Source organism: Macrotis lagotis, chromosome 1, assembly GCF_037893015.1.
Source record: "Macrotis lagotis isolate mMagLag1 chromosome 1, bilby.v1.9.chrom.fasta, whole genome shotgun sequence".
NCBI lineage: Eukaryota > Metazoa > Chordata > Mammalia > Peramelemorphia > Peramelidae > Macrotis > Macrotis lagotis.
Window position 1 is genome coordinate 857350274 of NC_133658.1, and position 19191 is coordinate 857369464.

General features: G+C 40.5%; 1 protein-coding gene across 1 annotated transcript; it reads right to left on the reverse strand.

The window, feature by feature from the left end:
- Window positions 1–14362: 14362 nt before the first annotated feature.
- On the reverse strand, window positions 14363–17625 carry GUCA2A (guanylate cyclase activator 2A). The gene is made up of 3 exons (XM_074191330.1): window positions 17554–17625; window positions 14922–15102; window positions 14363–14427 (listed from the first exon to the last, which is right to left on the reverse strand). The coding sequence occupies exons 1-3, from the start codon at window positions 17623–17625 to the stop codon at window positions 14363–14365; spliced, it is 318 nt and encodes a 105-aa protein (XP_074047431.1).
- Between the last annotated feature and the right edge of the window lie 1566 nt (window positions 17626–19191).

Below are 19191 nucleotides of genomic sequence, written 5' to 3' on the forward strand. Positions count from 1 at the left end.
TATAGTTAGCCAAAGTCTGCCTTTCTGAAACTCCTAGGCATGGCTCCCAGGGGGACTGGAGGATCTAGCCGATGATGGGAGGGATAATTTGTGGACTGGAGAAGAGGATGTTTCATTTATTCATACATACATATATTCATTTCTTCCTTCATTTACACAAATATCTAATAGCTATAAACCCAAGAAGCTGCATAATTTTCAACTGGCCTTGTATGTGGTAGGCAAGTTTGCAGAACAGATGAAATTTGTCCTCAACACCTCCCCCATCTCACTTTTATGCCACCATCCTTCCCCTCGTTTATCAGTTAATATCAATTAGTCAGCTATATTTAATTAGCCTTTAGAAAGATGTATTTACTAAGAAAGTATTGTAAGAAAATATGATACAAGACAGTCCCCAAATGTCTGTGATGCACTTTTCCATACATACATACAAGGTCCAAGGAAAGTTAGCCCCAATTTCCTGAGCACATCTAGTAAAGGATAACTCAGAGCTCCTAACAGTTTTGGTTAGAGTCTTCAATATCTTCTACTTAGGCACGGTGCCTTTTTTCCGCTTGATTCTTTGTAAAACTTTGAATCTGTGTCCTCCTTCTCCTTGGTTCCTGACATAGATATTGCCACCAGTTATTCCAAGAGCCTGCCCTACCTCTTGACTTGACAGATATAATTGTTGTTAGGATACCTAAAGGAAGATGAAAAGTTCCAAATTCTCTAGACCCATCAAAGCTCCCAGTGTCCTCCTTTGGCCTTATGGGAAAGCCAAGGATCCCTCCTTGCTCTTCAAGTGGTTCCCTCTCAGGGATTTGATTAGAATACTCTCCCCTGGATCACCACTCATTCCACTAGTTTACAATGTTCCAGGAGAATGTGACAAGACCTTCAGTCAATTCAAACAGACTTCCTGGGAGACATAGCCTTGGTTAAACTTAATGAACAGTCTAGATGTGTTTGTGATCTAAAATATATCAGGACTAAGTAGGGTTGGGTGTTTTTACTCCATTGTTATACTTGCTATGGTTGTTTTTAAAATAAGAGGAGAAAAGTAGTTTAGAAAAACTAGCCAATACATCAACCAAGTCTGACAGTATATAAAGTATTCCAAACCCATAACCTACCATCTTTGCAAAAAGGTGTATTTTCTTATCTCTTCTTCAATGAAGTGAGGGAGGTATATTATCTCAACTCTTCACTTGGATGAAGCCTGGTCATTATATTTGCATAGCATTTAGATAACTACATTGTTCTTTATACATTGTTGTTGCCATCATGTATATTTTGTGTTTCTGGTTCTACTTTTGTTAGCCTGTTTCAGTTCATAAAAGTCTTCCCATGTTTTTCTTTGCTCTTCATATTCATTGTTTCTTAGGTACCCAAATCCTAAATTTAACCACACACCAAGTAGCATATTCTCATATTCTATAATTTTGTGCAGAGATATTGGGGAAAGTGGATACCTAAGAATAGCAATTCCTTCCTCCCTTAACCAAAAAGAAGCAAAAGGAAAAGAATAAATTATTTTTAATTTAAAATTAACAAATTATTTTTAAATAAATAATAAATATTTTTAAATAAAAACACCGTACTTCAATAAGGAGACATAGACAAGCAGAGCAGTGTATATATTACTGTGCTAAATTTGACATTTGTTTTTTAAAAAATCAAACATAATAAAGATCCATGGCTACATTCATAGTCCTCTCTTTTCTATCTTCTTTGAAGATAGACATGTTCAAATTCTTCAGGTTCATAATTCTTTAAAAGATGGAAAATGACTAATGGGGAATTGAAATCCAAGATGAGTGATGAGTCAGTAAGAAAGTAGTACCAACTTGTCTTGAGAGATTCAAGTCACTGGACCCAGACAAGCTATATTATGGGTCCTGAATAAACTAGCAGATGTATTTACTAAACTACTGTCAGTGGTCTTTGAAAGAACATGGGGAAAGAGAGCACAAGATTGGAGAAGGGTAAATGGTGTCATTGTTTTCAAAAAAAAAAGAGAAGAAAAAACCCAGAAGTGCATGGTCTACATGTCACTGAACAACCACATTAATTCCAGAGAAAATTCTGGAATGCAAAATTAAAGAGAAGGCTAGTGAACATCTAAAAAGGGAAGAAATAGTTTCAAAGAGCCAGCAACACTTCACCGAGAACAGGTCATACCAGACTGACCGCATTCCTTTTTTGACAGAATTGCTAAACTAATAGATAAAAGAAAAACCGTGGAGAAAGATTATCTGCATTTCAGGCAAGTTATTGATTGATAAAGGATCTTATACTTGAAGCAACTAGATGCTGAAGCAGATAGAGTGCTAGACTGGAGTCAAGAGGATCTCAGTTGGAATTTATTCAGATACTTACAAGCAGTGTGAGCCAGACAAGTCATATAATCTCTGCCTCAGTTCCTCAGACAAAATGTGAATAATAGTGCTTTCACATCAGTGTGAGGATTAAAAGAGGTCATATTTTAAAAGTATTTTGCAAACCTTAAGGTGCTCCATGAATGCTAGCTGTTATTGTACTATTTTCTGGAGAAGTTGGGTATACATACATGTATGTGCTTTTAAATGTATGCATACATATAAATATGTGGAATAAACATGGTTACATATGCATACACAGATAAATAGATAATTATAATTATATAGTAGATGTGAATACAATATGATGTTCTCAGAACTGGTTGGATTTCAAGTAATTCTTAATAATTCAATGGCACTATGGAGGGAAGTTTCCAGTGGAGTAATCCAGAAATCTGTGCTTGGTACTATACTCCTTAATTTTTTTTAAATCAATGACTTAGCTAACAGTTTCCTCAAATTTATAGTTGACCCAAGGGATTACAAAGCCAGGATCCAAAAGGATCTTGGCAGATTACTTAATGCATAAGGCTGAACCTAATTAAATTAAATTTTATAGGGATAAATGTTAAATCTTACCCTTGGGTATTGGAAAAAAATCAACTTTGCAAGTACAAAATATGAGACACTTGTTAAGATAGCAATTAGTCCAAGAAAGACCTCCAGGTTTTAAATGAACTGCATCTTAAACACTTAGTAGCTGTGTGGCCCTGGGCAAATCACTTCACCAATTTGCCTTGGATTCATCATCTGTAAAATGAGCTGGTTGAGAAAATGGCAAACCACCATCTTTTGCCAATGAAACCCCAAATGAGGCCGTGGAGAGTCAGGAATGAAAACCACTGAAAAACAACAATAATCTTAATATGAGGCAGAAGTATGATGGACTAAACAAAGACAGCTAATGGGATCGTGACCCTTGTTAAGAGAGGCATAACTTCCAGGAATAAGGAAATGATGATCAATCCCACAAGATTCTGCCCTTGTCAGACTACATTTTGAAGATTGTGCAAATCTGAGCTATGCATTTTCTTTAAACATACTGGAATTGTTTACCTTTCCTCCTCCAGTTCAGTTTATAAATGAGGAAACTGAGGTAAACAGAGCTAAATTGGAGAGTCGGGATCACTCAAGCTGGCAAGTGTCCAATTGAGGCTGAATTTGAACTCCAGTCTTCCGGACTCTAGATTTGGTGCTCTATTCATGTGTCACCTAGATGTCCTGAACTATGCATTTTAGGAAGGATATTAATAAAGTGGAGAATGGTCCAGAGGAGGGGAACAAAGATAGTAAGACTCTAAAATTCATGTCATAGGAGGATTGGTGGAAGGAAGCAAATATGTTGAACCTACAGAAGGAAAGACTGGGTGTAAGAGTGGGAGGAAATATGTTAGTGTCTTTAAATACTTGAGAGCTATTTGTAGGGGAGGGAATTAGACTTCTGTTTGGCTTCAGAGGTCAAAACAAGTAAGAAAAATTGGTTTTGAAGTCAGAGGACATGGGTTCAAATTCCACCTAAGCTATTTAATCTCTTTTTTGATCTGTAAAATGGAGGGGATTGGATCACCTTTCAGTTTTAAGACAGCTTTAGATCAGTAACCACTTTTTTCAGAAGCACGACATAGCCCTTACAAATGAGCTATCATTCCTATCTTTATAGGTCACTCTCTTCAATTTATGTTGGACTAGATAATGATGGGGAATTCTGTAATTCAGTGAAACCTTTCTAGGATTGGCTGGCCCTAAGAAGACAAGAGAGAAAGGCGTGACCTGATAGCTGTCTTAGGGTTCCAGTGGACTATAAGCTCCACATGAGTCAGCAGTGTGATGGACAGGCAAGAGAGTTAGTGTACTCTTGGACTGGCTTAGGAGAGGCCATGTGCTCAAGGTTGGGAGATAAGAGTCTCTGTACTCTGCTCTGGTCAGAGCTCAGCAGGAACATTCACTCAATCCTGGGCCCCAATTCTAGTAAGAGCAATGATAAATTGAAGAGGACACCATGTGAGGGTCAAGTGAAGAAAGTACAGTTATTTATCATTATTGTTATTAACTAACACTTGGCATTTTGTCTTTTGATACTTAAAAGTCACTCTGGGGGCAGCTAGGTGGCGCAGTGGATAAAGCACCGGCCCTGGAGTCAGGAGTACCTGGGTTCAAATCTGGTCTCAGACACTTAATAATTACCTAGCTGTGTGGCCTTGGGCAAGCCACTTAACCCCGTTTGCCTTGCAAAAACCTAAAAATAAATAAAAATAAAAAAGTCACTCTGTAAGTAAGATGTTACTATTTTCTTTCTTTTTTTGGGATGAGAAAACTGAGGTTGAAAGAAATTAAGTAACTTGCCCAAAGTCTCCCAGCTAAAAAGAGCCTGAAGTAGAATTTGAACTGAGATCATCCTAATAGCAGGGATAATTCAGTGAATAACACACTGGCCTGGAGTCAGGAAAACTCATCTTCCTGCGCTCAAATCCAGCCTCAGACACATGCTACCTGTATGACCTTGATCAAGTCATTGATCTCTATCTGTCTCAGTTTCCTCACCTGTAAAAATGGAGATGAAAATAATAACACCTACCTCCCAAGGTTATTATAAGGATCAAATGAGATTAATATTTCAAAATTTTAAAACTTTAAAGTACTACATACATGCTGGCAAAAAAGTGGAACAAGATACCTTAGGAATTGGAGGTCCTCTCCTCAAGAGGAGTCTTTATCCAGAGACTGGGTGATATTTTGTATGGCCGTGAAAACAGAGAGGATTTCTAATAGGGTAATGGCTAGATCAGATGGTTTTTGTGATTTCTTCCAACTCTGATTTTTTTGATGCTACAAAGCACATATATTATGATGTTTATTCTTCATTCTCAAAGAAGACATAAGGGACATAACAAACAAATAAACTGGATCCAAGTGAGGGGGTGCTATACTAAGTCACCAGTCTCATTTTCTCCATCTAAGTCCAGTAGTCAGATATGAATCAGGATGACTAGAGATGGTCTTGGATGAGAGGCAACCTGGGCAAAATGACTTGCCCAAGGTGATGCAGCTAGTAAGTATCTGAGGTCAGATTTGAAATTAGGTCCTCCGGACTTCAGGACAGGCATCATCTAGCTACTCCAATATACAAATCCTATATAACAATATCTGTTACAGAGAATGGAGGAGAAATTCTCCAAACCACTTGATAAAATCTACCAACCAAGTCAGTAATTTATATGTTGATATTTGTTGACATGAATGAAATAGTCACAAGATAACATAGGAAAAACATGAAATATTTAAATGAAGCAAAATTGGACAGAGGCTCAGAGACTGTTCTGAGGCCTCTTATCTATGGAGCAGGAATACTTTCCAGAAGAAGAGTAGTGAAAGGTGTTTAGAATGATGATTGCAAAAATAAATGGTATCACAAAAAGAAAAAGAATTGACTCTATTTACAGGTAGAAAGGGTCTATTTCTGATGTGGTTGTCATGTCATGACTAGCAATTCATGTTCAATCACACCATCACTATTTGGGTCCAAAGACAAAATTAAAGGCAAATTAAGAAAAAAAAGGATAAAATTGAATTGCATAAGAAAACAACTTTAAGAGTGAAGAATGCAATGATAAACCACAAGTCCAGAGAACTAAAGATAAAACATACCTGCCAGGATGGTAAGGAGCTCAAAGATACAGAATAAGTCATATTTTTTCAGATATGGCAGATGTGTAGATTCATTTTGATTATCATGAGGTTCTTATTTTTCATTTTTTAATTGTTCACTTATGGGGGGCATTGGAAGAGAAGATGATAAAGGCTTATAAAAAATGTATGAATGAATAAAAAATAATAAAGTCAAGAAGACACTATAGACAGTAAAAACAATGTCAACCTGACCTATTCAAATAAGGTACTAACTCTGAAAAAAGGGAAATAGAATAAAGATAAATATTGACTACAATAATTTTGCTTGATTATTCCTATAGAACATTTGTCAGCATAAAGTAGTCATCTCAATGAAGATGCTCAAAATGAAAGGACCCCCTTTTAATAATTGTTTGTTGACTCAAGTTTTTAAAAGTCCAGAAAGCCTTCTGAGGCAACAAATAATTAATCTTACTCTCTTTGACAAGAAAAGAGATCACCAGCAAAAAAGAACTATTTTATAGGACAAGCTCATTTGTAAAATATGAGGAATGAAATGCTTTCATTGATTCCCAATAAGCTTTCTGGTTTGCTTTTTGTTCTTATTTTTAGAGGCAATTGGAGTTATATAACTTGCCCAGAAGCATATAACTATCAAGTGCTTGAGGTCAAATTTGAACTCAGGTCCTCTTGACTAAAAGAGGACCTTTTTTATCCACTGTGCCATCTAGCTCTCGTCTATTTTTTTATTACCAATATTTTCCCAGGATCAAGGCAACATGATGTAGTGAGACCTTCTTAGTGATCCAGGCAGCAGTCTAAGCCATAAGTTGTGGAGTAGGTGCCAATCAGCACTGGAGGAGAAACAGTTCATCATGGAAGGACATTTCCCAAATTGATAAAATCTCAATTCTCATCCAAAAAAATATTTTCTCCCTGTCTTATCCTCCTTCATTTCATATTCAAATATCCTTTATTTAAATGGGTTTTTCACCAAGTTTTGTTTAAACTTAGTTTTCTATATTGATTCTTGCTGTTTTATAGAACAATGCAGTTCATAATTTTCATTCTCTATAAAATTGTACAGTTGTCTTTACAACCTATATCTATATTGCCTTTGGCGGTCACATAGCTATGTTTGGCAAAGAGATCCTATGCTTGCTAATGGAGGAGGCTTCCAGGAGCCTTTGGTCTCACTGCTCACAATTTGATTTACATCATTTCTTCTTCTGTATGAAATTGCTATAATTGGTGTCAAAGTCCTTTTCTGCAGCCATTTCCTATTTTCAGGCATCAATACGATATTAGAGAGGAGTTTTTAAATGCTCTCAGGTTGACGTTTTAGCATTTTAATCTGGGGGGGAGGTGGTGTGAATTTAAATATGTTTGTAAGTAAGTCTGGATGTATGCATGCATATATTTATGAGTGTATTTATATATTTTATGCCAATATAAATGACTATCTTTGTAATCCTATGTATATACAAATAACATACATACACATATATATATACATATATATGCATGTATGGATTTTATGGATTTGTAATTCCAAGAAGGGATATAGACTGCCTAAGGGCCTATGCCACCAAAAAAATAAAAAAGGTAAAGAAGCCCTATGGCAAAGGCAAGAGTGAGCTCAACTGAGAATTAAGAGACTTATCTTGGCTTTCATGCTTGATTTTTCTTCCTTTCAGGTTGAGAACAGGAGAATAATTTCCAAACATTAATTCTACCTTTCTTCTCTCTGTCCAGGAAGAAATAGCCCCTTGACCCTTTTCTAATACTTCCCATTCCCTGAAATGGAAGAAAGGTTTATTAGTCTTCCCTTTTCCATCATTTCTATAGTATTGAGCAAAAGATTGGTGATTTGGCCCTAGCTTCCTTGTGTTCTTTCTCTTTCTCTTTCTCTCAGCCATTCTCTAATTCTGCCTGTCTGTCTCTGTCTCTACAATCTGTTTCTGTCTCTGGCTCTTTTTATCTTTCTGTCTCCCTATCTTTGTCTCTCTGATTATCTCCATCTTTCTTTCTATCTTTGTCTCTGATTCTCTGATCATATCTGTCTCTTCTTTTCTCTCTCTTTCTGTCTATCTAGCTCTCTCTCCATCTAGTAGTTGGGAAATTTCTATGACCTTGTGTCTTGGTAAGCCCCATTGGGTCTAGAAAAGGTAGTATATCATAATTCTCTTTATAGCAATAATTAAATGCCTTATGAAAGGTTCTATTTTCATTACTATATGAATCATTTTACTTAATACATTTATTATACTAATGTTTTTTGCTTAGTCTATACAGTGTATTAATCACACATTTCTTGCTAATTTAAGAGATCCTCTATAATTTCTATATTTTGCAAGGTTCTGCTTTGCTAACCTATTATAGCAAGAATGTCAATGATCTCAAGTGGTCCTGGATCTCAACAAATTTCAGAACATAGCAGGCACAATTATCAGTGTGAGTTAGGAATTTCAGTTCTATCGGAAGTCCACTGAACCCTTTAAACTTTAGTGCAATGACATGCACACAAGATGGGACCCAAAGAGACATCATCCAGGAGAGGGCCCTGTAACAAGAGTTAGGAATAAAATGATGAATAGTATGGGTCTGGGCTATTACCCAGAGAATGTCAAGGGTATAGAGGAAAACCTCCAGGCCATTAGGTAGATTCTTTATGAAGAAGGTAAGGAAAAACACAGACCAGAATTACCCAGGAAGAGAAGATGTGGATGGGTTGTGAGAGAAATTATTGTATCTCTCTTCTATTAATAATCAATTCTTGAATTCAGACCAGGACTTTTTTTTAGGTTTTTGCAAGGCAAATGGGGTTAAGTGGCTTGCCCAAGGCCACACAGCTAGGTAATTATTAAGTGTCTGAGACCGGATTTGAAACCAAGTACTCCTGACTCCAGGGCCAGTGCTCTAGCCACTGTGCCACCTAGCAGTCCTAGACCAGGATTTTTTTCCATTCCTATTTCCTCACTCAGAAACCCTAAACCCATAGGTCTAAAGGGCATTGCTGATGCATAACGCTGCCAGATCTGGGGATGTATGATTTTTGATCCTTAGTGGGATCCAACTAAAGGATTTCACAAAGAATTTAATCTAGGGTGAATTCCCATGTTCTACTCATAGTTGAGTAGAGGGCAAATCCTTTGTCTACATTGGCTGGGGCTGGGGCTTGTCTTACTTGAGAAAGATGTGAGATAGACAAAGTTAGAATCTTTATTCATGAGTGACATAATCACAGTAACATCCCCTAGTCCCTCATTAAATAGGTCCACCTCTTGCTATAATATTCATTCTTCTCATTAATTGTTAGCCAATCAGACTTCATTGTTACCTGTTAGGAACACCCATCTTTCAAGGACATAAGTGTCAAGAAGCCACTATGATTTCTCTTTGGTTTAGGAGAGAGCACTAGATGACAGTTTTGTCAATTATGTTAGCTATAATTAATAAAATGATTAATTACTCCGGGATTATGCCTCTTGAATTTTTCATTTGTCACAGTAGTGATCCACATTAATGAGGGGAGTACTCACAATGAGATCATAAGTCTATTTAAATAATATGTAATAAATACACAACTTAGTACAACAAAGAGAGAACTGGAGATTAAGAAGTAGAAGGGATCTTACTAGTCATCTAGTCCAACTCTTTCATTTTATAGATGAAGAAACTGAGGCACATAGAGAATATATGACTTTCCCAGGGGTACACAGAGAATAAGAGCCAGTGCTGAGATTTAAACATAGATCTTTCCAAGAAGGAGCCTAGACTCTGAATCCAAGTTTCAGAACTGGACATAGATTCAAGAGACCTGAATTTCTGCTTTCCCACTGAAAGGTGTGTGACCTTCAGCAAGGCATTCACTCCTCCAGGCTTCAGTTTAGTCAGCTGTAAAGTGGAGATAATGATGTTTATATTATACAATTCACAAGCCCATTATGTGGGTCAGATGCTTTAAGTACCACATAAAAGCCTGCCAATAGGGGCGGCTAGGTGGCACAGTGAATAGAGCACCAGCCCTGGAATCAGAAGTACCTGAGTTCAAATCTGGTCTCAGACACTTCATAATTACCTAGCTGTGTGGCCCTGGGCAAGCCACTTAACCCCATTGCCTTGCAAAAAAACTAAAAAAAAAAAAAAGCCTGCCAATATTCTTGGGTGACCAGAGGTAAATCATCTCCCTTCTCCAAGTCGTAGTTTACTCATCTGTAAAATGGGGATAATGATTTTTTTTTATTGCTACATAGGAAAATGCTTTTAAAAATGTATGATTCTTTATAAATAGATTGCTATTATTATTCACTTTCTTTTCTCATCTTTTTTGATTGGTTTCAAGGGACATGTCACTATGCTATTTTCTTTTTTTATCAGATTTTTTGTGTGGGAGTTATTATATAAATGGATAATATAACTGCTCTTTTGTAACTGAATAAAAGCTTTAAGATGTCAGCTCCTCCCCATAGTCTCACTGAATCTTCCAGACAACTTTGGTAGCAACCAGGACAGCAATATGCCCCTCATCCCCATGACTCAGATCTGTTTTTATTGGTCTCTATATATTGAAGGTTTTTTTCTCCCATGCAGACTAAAAATTGTTAATGTTTAGTATGCTAGCATCTATTAAAAATGTCATTCTTAAGTTTTTATTAAGCAATGTTTGTTCAGGTGATGGAAGGCAATAGTTGATTCTATGACAAAGGTCAGAGTTCTGGAACAGTTAATTGACTGAGTTCTTTAGGACCTCTTGAGGTTTGTACTTCTAGTACAAAGTCTTGTCCTTTACACCATGACAGACAGGGAAGTTCTGGGTAGAACTCTATCCCACCAGTCAATTCTTGAATAGTTTTTGTTGTTCAGTTGTGTCTGACTCTTTGTGATCCCATTTGGGGTTTTCGTGACAAAAATAAGGGAGCAGTTTGCAATCTCCTTCTCCATTTTTTTTACAGATGAACAAGCTGAGGCAAACAGGGTATAGTGATTTGTTTCAGGGTCATACAGCTAGTAAGTATCTGAAGCCAGATTTGAACTCAAGAAGATGGATCTTTAGGACTCCAAGGTCCATACTCTATCCCCTGTACCACCAAGCTGGATAAAGTACCAGCCCTGGAGTCAGGAGGAGCCTGAGTTCAAATCTCATCTCAGATATTTGATTTTTACTAGCTTTGTGACCTTGGGCAAGTCATTTAACTTTGCCAACCCTCCAGGACCATCTCTAGTCTCCTGATTCATATCAGAAGAAAGTGAGACTGATGACTTAGCACAATACCCTCACATTCAAATTCAATTCATATGCATGTCATGGCATCACCTCACTGATATCACGATCTTCTCAAGAAGGAAGAACAAACATCATTTGGTAGATGCTAAAGTTTTACAGCCTTTGGTTATCTATTGCCCAATTGCTACTATCTCCTCATATAATCTGCTTTAATGATAGTGATGGTGCTGAATTGTTACCATAAGCATGAAATTAAAGGACTTTGAGAAGGAGGAGTTCTGTGCTTTCCTGGCAATGCCCAAGTGACTAAGGATGCCAAGTTTTAATGTCAGATGACCTAGGTTTAAAACCCATCTCTGACAGCTTCTCTATCTGTTGACCTCTTATTTTCTGCAAAGGATATATGGGGGAGAGAAGTGTCTTCTTATATTTCTTCTTTGGGATCATGCTTGTTCTTTGTAATCTTGAAGGGGAAAGGGGAAATGAGCATGTCTAAATTGCCTTACAAATATTATCCCATTTGATCCTCTCAACAACTCTGGGAAGTAGGTGCTCTTATTACCACCATTTTACAGATGAGGAAGCTGAGGCAGGCAGAGAATAAGTTAAATGATTTACTTGGCCACAGTCATGCCACTTGGAAAGGTCTGGAGCTGCATTTGAACTCAGATCGTCCTGACTCCAAGGGTAGCACTCTTATCCACTATGCCCCCAGCAGTCAAATACCTGTTCTGTTCCTTTTCACTTGTTTTGTGGTGGGTGGTCTTCCCCTTGACACCATTGTAGTCATGTAACTATCTTGTGCTCTCTTGGTTCTGTTGTCTTCACTTTGTATCAGTTCATACAAGTCTTTTCAGGAACAAGCATTTCTTGGATAGCAACTACAAGACACATGTCTTGCTCCTAGGTGATATCTAAAGTCTCTTCCCCTCTAAATCTGTCAATTTAGAGAACAAATAATCCAAAAAAAATCTGGGGAAGTAAGTAGAATTGTTAAAGACTCCTTGTGTTCAGGACTTACCAATCATCTCTGCCCAGTAACTGCAGAAAGTCAGAGGTGTTTCTTAGCCAGGAAACAGGAAAATCATGCTGGTTGCCAAAGGGAATGAAGGTTGCAGGACAGGAAAGGGGAGGAATCTAAAGGGGCTCACCCTGGAGACCATGAATCACTGGAGAGAAACAAGGCTCTCAGAAAAGCTTCAAAGGACAAGTGCAGAAACTGAATAAAATAAACCTTAACATCCCAGAAGACAACCTAATTCAGATCTTGACTCTGCCACAAACCAGCTGTGTAAGTCTGGGTCAATTCCCTGGATTCTCTGGTCTCAGTTTCCTCATCTGGCAAATGCTAGGAATAGGATTTAACCTCTAAAGGTTCTTCCAATGCTTTCATTCTATGAACTGAAAATTTTATTTCATAGGACTCCCAGGCAACCAACTTGGACAAAAGGAAATGGATTAAGGTCAAGGCTATATCTTTCTTAGAGACTTCCAAAAAGGAAAATATAGGGATTGTCAAGACATCCTGAAACTCAAGCTTGAATCTTTGAAGTCAGAGAAGGAAGCACCTGTCCTCTGAAGGAGGGTATAGAGGGAACAAGCAGCTGCAGGACAGAAGGACTGGAGAGGCCAGGGAGACCGAAAGAAGCAGGTTCTGGGAAGCACAAAGGCCTAGCAGAAAGAGTAACAGTGACCACCTGAATCTCTTTGAGGCTCACCCCCTCTCCAGATGTCTCTATTTGAGCTCCACACTGATCAGATAACCAGTTTTATGTTCAGGGTTTGTCAAGATAGTTGGATAGTTCTTTGTGTTTATCTTATCTAAACATTATAACCATGAATATCATTTATTAAAAAAAGATTTTCTTGACTACTGGTCAGTAGAGAAGAGACAGGTTTTTATATATGATCATAATGGGGACAACTGGTCCTTGTCTGGGACCTAATGAGAACCAGAGAGACCAGTATAGTCAAAGCTAGGAGAGATGCAGTGAAGGAAGTTAGGGTTGTCTGTAGCCATCTGATCCCTTAAGGTCTTGGGTATTAAGATTTGGAGCCAGGCAGAGTTCAGAAAAAACTAAAAAGACTTACATGAACTGATGACTGAAGTGAGCAGAACCAGAACATAGTACATTTTAACAGCAACATTGCGAGGTGATCAACTATGACAGACTTATCTCTTCTCAGCAAAGCAACAATCAAAGACAATTCTAAAAGACTTGTGATGGAATTGCCATCCATATCCAGAGAAAGAACTATGGAACCTGAACGCAGATCAAAACATACTATTTTTGGCTTTTTTGAATTTTTGATTTGTTTTTTCCTTCTCATGGTTTTTACCTTTTTTTCTTCTTTCACAGCTTGATTAATAAGTGTATTACTTATTATTTTAGGGTCAGGAGGGAAGAATGGTGGGAAAAACTACAAAAACAAGAGTTGAAAATCAACATTACATATAAAGTAAATAATTTTTTTTAAAAAAGACAGGGAGCTAGGGTGAGGTAACTAGGGTTTTATCCCAAGGTGTTGATCTCCGTGGATTACATTTCTTCTTGGCAGTGGAATTTTCTCAGAACTATGCTCCCCCCCTCCCCCATAGCAGCAGGAGCACCTCAACTTCCCCAAAGAAGACACGAGTCCACCTTCCTCTACCTCTCTAGCCCTTCCTCAACTTCTCCCAGGAGACTGGGCGTTGAAGGGGCGTTAGCAAGTCAGCCTCTTTGGGCAATCAGTCCTCCCCCGGTGGCAGGCCACTTCCCCCAGGCCTAGAAAAGCTGATTTCTTGGGAGTTCCCTCGCCCGCAACACAAATACCGAGGCCGTCATCACGTACAAGCTGCATTTATTAACGAAGCAGGTGAATCCAGGAGCCCATCTGAGGCATCGGGGCCAGCCCCGTTCCACCTTCCCACTTGCCCCCGCCCCCCAAGGTCTGCCTCCTGCCTCAACAGGGATCCCCCGAGGGTGGGGGTGAGGCGGTTCTGGTCCTGGGGGGCGAGGACAGGTAACTTTCCTGCCCCCAGGTGGGATGGCATCTTGAGCGGAGGGTCGCTGGCCCCTCTCTCCACGACTCCGGAGGGCGAACTGCAGGAGAGGGGCAGACTTGGGGGCGCAGAGGGGTACAAGGGGGGCAGGGGAGGTCTCGGCTAACAGCCCGCACAGGCGGCGAAGGCGCAGATCTCACACGAGTGCGGGTCTTCCGCGATGGCTCCTAAACAAATGAGGCAGAAAAGCGGGCTCGGGGGGCGTCTCGCGGCATCTGCTGCCCACCCCCACCCCCAGGGCCAGGCCAAGGGCCCTGGCTCCCGCTCCTCCTCGCCCCCAAAGCCACCCCAGCCAAGGGGCCGGGCATGCAAGCGCAGGACCTTCTTGGAGTTGGCGTTTGGATAAAACTGGGGGGCAGAGGGGGGCGCCCCGGACCTTCCACCCCAAACCTCTCCCTGAAGACCTGGCCTATCAGGACAGAAGCCCTGAAAAGGTTCTTAATCAGAGCAGGGCACCCCGAAACCTGTCAAAGGAGAGGGGAGCTGCTCCCGAGGCCCCTGATGAGAGGAGACACAAACAAGAGAGCCCTTTCCCAGCAGACCGCTGAGAACCGGACCTCAGTTCCGAGTCCCACCGATCAGAGAAGAAACCCCTAAAAGGTGCCCAATCAAAACGGCCTGCCCCCCCCAAGCATCAGAGGACAGGCGCCTGGCCCCTTACCCAGCCTCTGGAAAGCCTGCGCCCCATCAGATCGGTCGCAGATGGATTTCAAGTCCTTGGGAAAATCCGGGTGGTTGCACAGGGAGACCGCGTAGACCTGGGCCTCCCGGCTCCTCACCCAGCTCTGCTGCAGGTCCTTGAGTTTCTTCACAGACTCCAGGGGGTACGAGAAGTCCCCATCCTGAAAGGAAGCCAGTTAGGCATCCTCCAGCCTCTCTTCCCCCCAGCTGGTCCTCCACTCCCTGATTTACTCCGCCCTGCCCGAGCCCCACTCAGGGGGTCACCCCTGGCAGGGCCCCAAAAGAAGGAAGAAGCTTCTCACAGCTAGAAAGAACTTAGAATCGGTGGGGCCCTTAGCCTAGTGCATCAAGGCCGACCCCCTCATTGCGGCTGAGAAACTCAGGCCAGAGAAAAGGAAGGGACTTGAAAGTAGTAAGGAGCATCCTTAGATCCTGGAATTCCAAATTGGCGGCTCCTTTCTCTGTTCTGGCCCCAGGAAGTTGGAAGTTCCTGGTAATCTTAGGCAAGTGGGCCTCGTTTTCTCCATTTGTAAAATGAAGATTGGACTAGAAGTAAATTCCTTAGTCCCCCCCATCAAGTTCAGAGCCCCATTCTGTATAACCTGCTTTGCAGCCTCTTTGGATCCTTTCAGTGACAAGGAGCTCACTATCTCAGGAAACAGCCCATCCAATGAAATGACTCTCTTGGAGTTATCTCAGAGAGAGTAAACAAGCAGGTGGTCCTCTCTTAGGCCCTTCCTTCCTCCCTAATAGAGCCCAGCTCACAGCTGTGCTTACAGGTGCCCTGCCTGGCCCCAACTTCAGCCTAGGAAGTAAGTTCAAAAAAAATCTTCATGAAGCAATAGCAGTGGGGCAAGACCCCTGTCACTGCCAAGCTCTACCAGACTGATGCTGTCCCCCTCCCCACCCTCCTATCTGCATCCCTAAGCCCATATACAATGGCAGGATTCTGCCCCTCAACTTTCCAACTTCTTTCACACTCTTAGGGCTCAGGTGCTCCTTTCCATTCAGGTCCACTAAATAAACTAATCTAGGCTGAGGTAGAAATGGATATAAAGTTCTCCCAGTCATAGATTTACAGAGGTCTTCCAGATCTCAAAGACATAGCACCAGTCCCATTCCCTGAAAAGGAAGACTAAAGATAGGATGATGACATGATAATTATTTTACAATTTATACATTTTATAATTAATTGTAAAAAAATTGCAAAACCTAATGCAATTTCTTCTACTGCCTGGTGCTTTAAGAGGTTGTTTCATACAGTTAGTGTGGGCCAGGGGCAGGCCTTTAACTGACCCTCCCCTCTCCTTCTCCTCTTCTTCCTCCTTTCTCCCTCTTTCATCAGTCTAAACTTAAACTCAGGTCTTCAGGACCACACTGCCTTTCATAGTAAATATTATGTGTAATCCTATATATTTTATGTAATTATAAATACATTTAAATAGATAAGCAATTTTAAATAGATATACAATTTAGATATGCTATATGGCTTGTCTTGGGGAGCTGTGGCAAAGTTCTTCCTTGAATCTACCTCCTGTCTCTCCTGCTTCATGCAACTGCAACTCCACTTTCTCTGTTGTCTCTGCTGAAGAGAACTGTTTCTCTTCAGGAATCTTTTCTCTCCCCTCTCCTTCTTGCTATCCTTCTTTTCCCTTTCTCCATGAAAGAAAATGATGAACTCCAGGGGAGTTCATTTCCTCTTTCAATTCTGGGTCTAAGCCCAGATTCCAGTCTCATTTCCAGGGCTGAGTACAGGACACTGAAGAGTTATTTGACTGAAATTTAACTGACTGCTATTACATTTGGGTTTATGGAGGAAGCAATTGGATATCTGATGGGGCTAAAGGAGAAAAGAAGTGAGAAGAGAAACAGATCCTGATTCTCCCATCCAAATTGCAAAAGGGTCTCTGGAAAAAGGAATGGCCACCTTTAAGCTGGGGGCCAAGGATCCTTGCTTAGGAGGATGAGATGACAAAGCCTGGACTGGAGAAGAGTAGTGACATCATAATAGGATTCTTATAAATATTGGCTAAGGATTGATCTTGAAAAGATAAGATGTGGTCAAACCATAGCCCGGGGGATAAAAGCATTGGCCTTAGGGTCTGGACCTGAGTCAAATCCTCCACCTATGTGGAGGGCCTGTGTTCCCTCATGTATATCATAAGGGTCTAGGGCTCAATGGTCCTTTACAATTCTGACTCGGTGACCCCATCATGACATAATAGCTGACTTTGATATCTGAAGGGTTGTCCTGTGATAGAGGCAATAGGCTTAGTGAATCTCAGAACTCAGGGGCTTTAGAGGTCATCTGCTTCTACCCATACAAAAAAAGAAATTCTTCTACCTAACACATCCAAGAACAAAAAAGAAAACTGCAAAAGACAAGGGCAGGAGAGGAATTGTACAGATAGGTATAGGTAGCATCTCAATAGACAAACAGCAGGAGGTAGTGAGCTCCTCATTCCTGTGGGCTAATGTGTAGAGGAGTCTCCTCCAGATATGAGCTGGACTAGATTCCACCCCAACTAGTACTCACCCAGACCCCTTCTAGTTCTAAGATTTTAGGTTTCTGGAACAGTAGAGAAGGCTAGGGCTGAAGGGAAGGAACTCACCTGGACTGTGACACTGCCGACTAGGGTAGCAAGTCCACAGAAGCACAGAGCAGAGAGGAGGAGGATGTTCATGGCGGCTAAGGATGCTGCTGATGTTGGAGGCTCCGGGTAGCACCTTTTTAAAGGGTGCTGGGGTTACTGAATAATCTATAGTCTACGTCACTCACTTGCCTATCACAGCTGCACCTTATCTGATAAGAGGTTGACTGAGATAAAATGAATGGTTGATAGAAGACAAGAAGACCTAGGCACTCCCAGCATCAAACTCAAGTACCCACTTTCTCCAGATAAGCCTGGGAAATCATCTTCCCCTAGACTGAGGGTGTCAAACTCTTTTGATTGTACATAGGCTCAGGAAATAAATGATCATGTAAATCAAAATGTATATATTTGTTTATTTAAATATATGATGTGCTACTATACTAATCATTATGTTATAAGGAATATATGTAGAAAATAAAAATTTAGAATGATAAAATGAAAATGAAATATTTCCTCCAGAGGGTAATAAGTTGTCCTGGAGTTTATTGAGGAAAAGAGCAACATTGTTAGACCTGTATTTTGTGTATTTTGTAGCTGTATAGAGAATGTCTTAGAGAGGGGAGGGGAGAGACTGGAGGCAGAGAGATCAGTTAAGAGGCTATTGCAATAATGCAGGATAGGGAGAATCAAGTTTTCATATCAGCCACTTCTCTCCTTTCAGATTGCTCATATTCCTTGAACATGATTTTCCACTTCCATTCTTTTGCTCAAGGCATTCTTCACCTGGAATAAACTCCCTCATTCTTTTCTGTTGAAATTTTATACCACCAATCAGTTTAGATGCCACCTCTTTCACAAAGCCTTTCCCCATCTCCCAGGCTGGAATTGATCTCTCTTGCCTTTGAACTCCTATAGCATTATATTCAATGCTTGTCTTTGTGCACTGTCTTATGGTATAATTAAACGTAGCACTCCCCCAGTCCCACTCCATCTCTGTATCTCTTACACTATAGTTCATTACCACTGCCCCCCCATTAAAAGTCATAACAGTAGGCACAATTAGATTTCAGCAAAGACATTTGCTTGGTGACAAAACATTCCCCCATAAACATGGGGCACACTCACCCACAGAGAAGGTATCCATGAGAAGAATGGCCTCAAACTTAGAATGTGATTGTAGTGAATTATAGACAGGGGATAATCATGTGGCAAAGGTAAGTCACAACTCTTGATAGCCTAGGATCTGCTTTTTTTTTAATTTAAGGCAATGGGGTTAAGTGACTTGCCCAAGGTCACACAGCTAGGCAATTATTAAGTGTCTGAGGTCAGATTTGAACTCAGGTACTCCTGACTCCAGGGCCAGTGCTCTATCCACTGCTGACCCCATGGAGCCTACTTTCTGCAGAATCTTCCTGCAGCTGCTCTTTGGTAGAGGGTCTTTGCTGGCAAGGTTGCTCAGCTGGGCTGCTCAGTTCTGCTCCTCTCTTCAGTTGATTTTGATGGCCAGGGTGAGCTTCTTGAAACTTCTTCCCTTGGGTAACTGTCTCTGTATCTGTGTCTGAAATGTAAATGTCTCTATTCTCCATTGGATTCAATGGCTCCTGTTGGCTCCACTATGTGTTTCAAAACTGTGTGTCCTAAGGGGGTGTGGGGGGA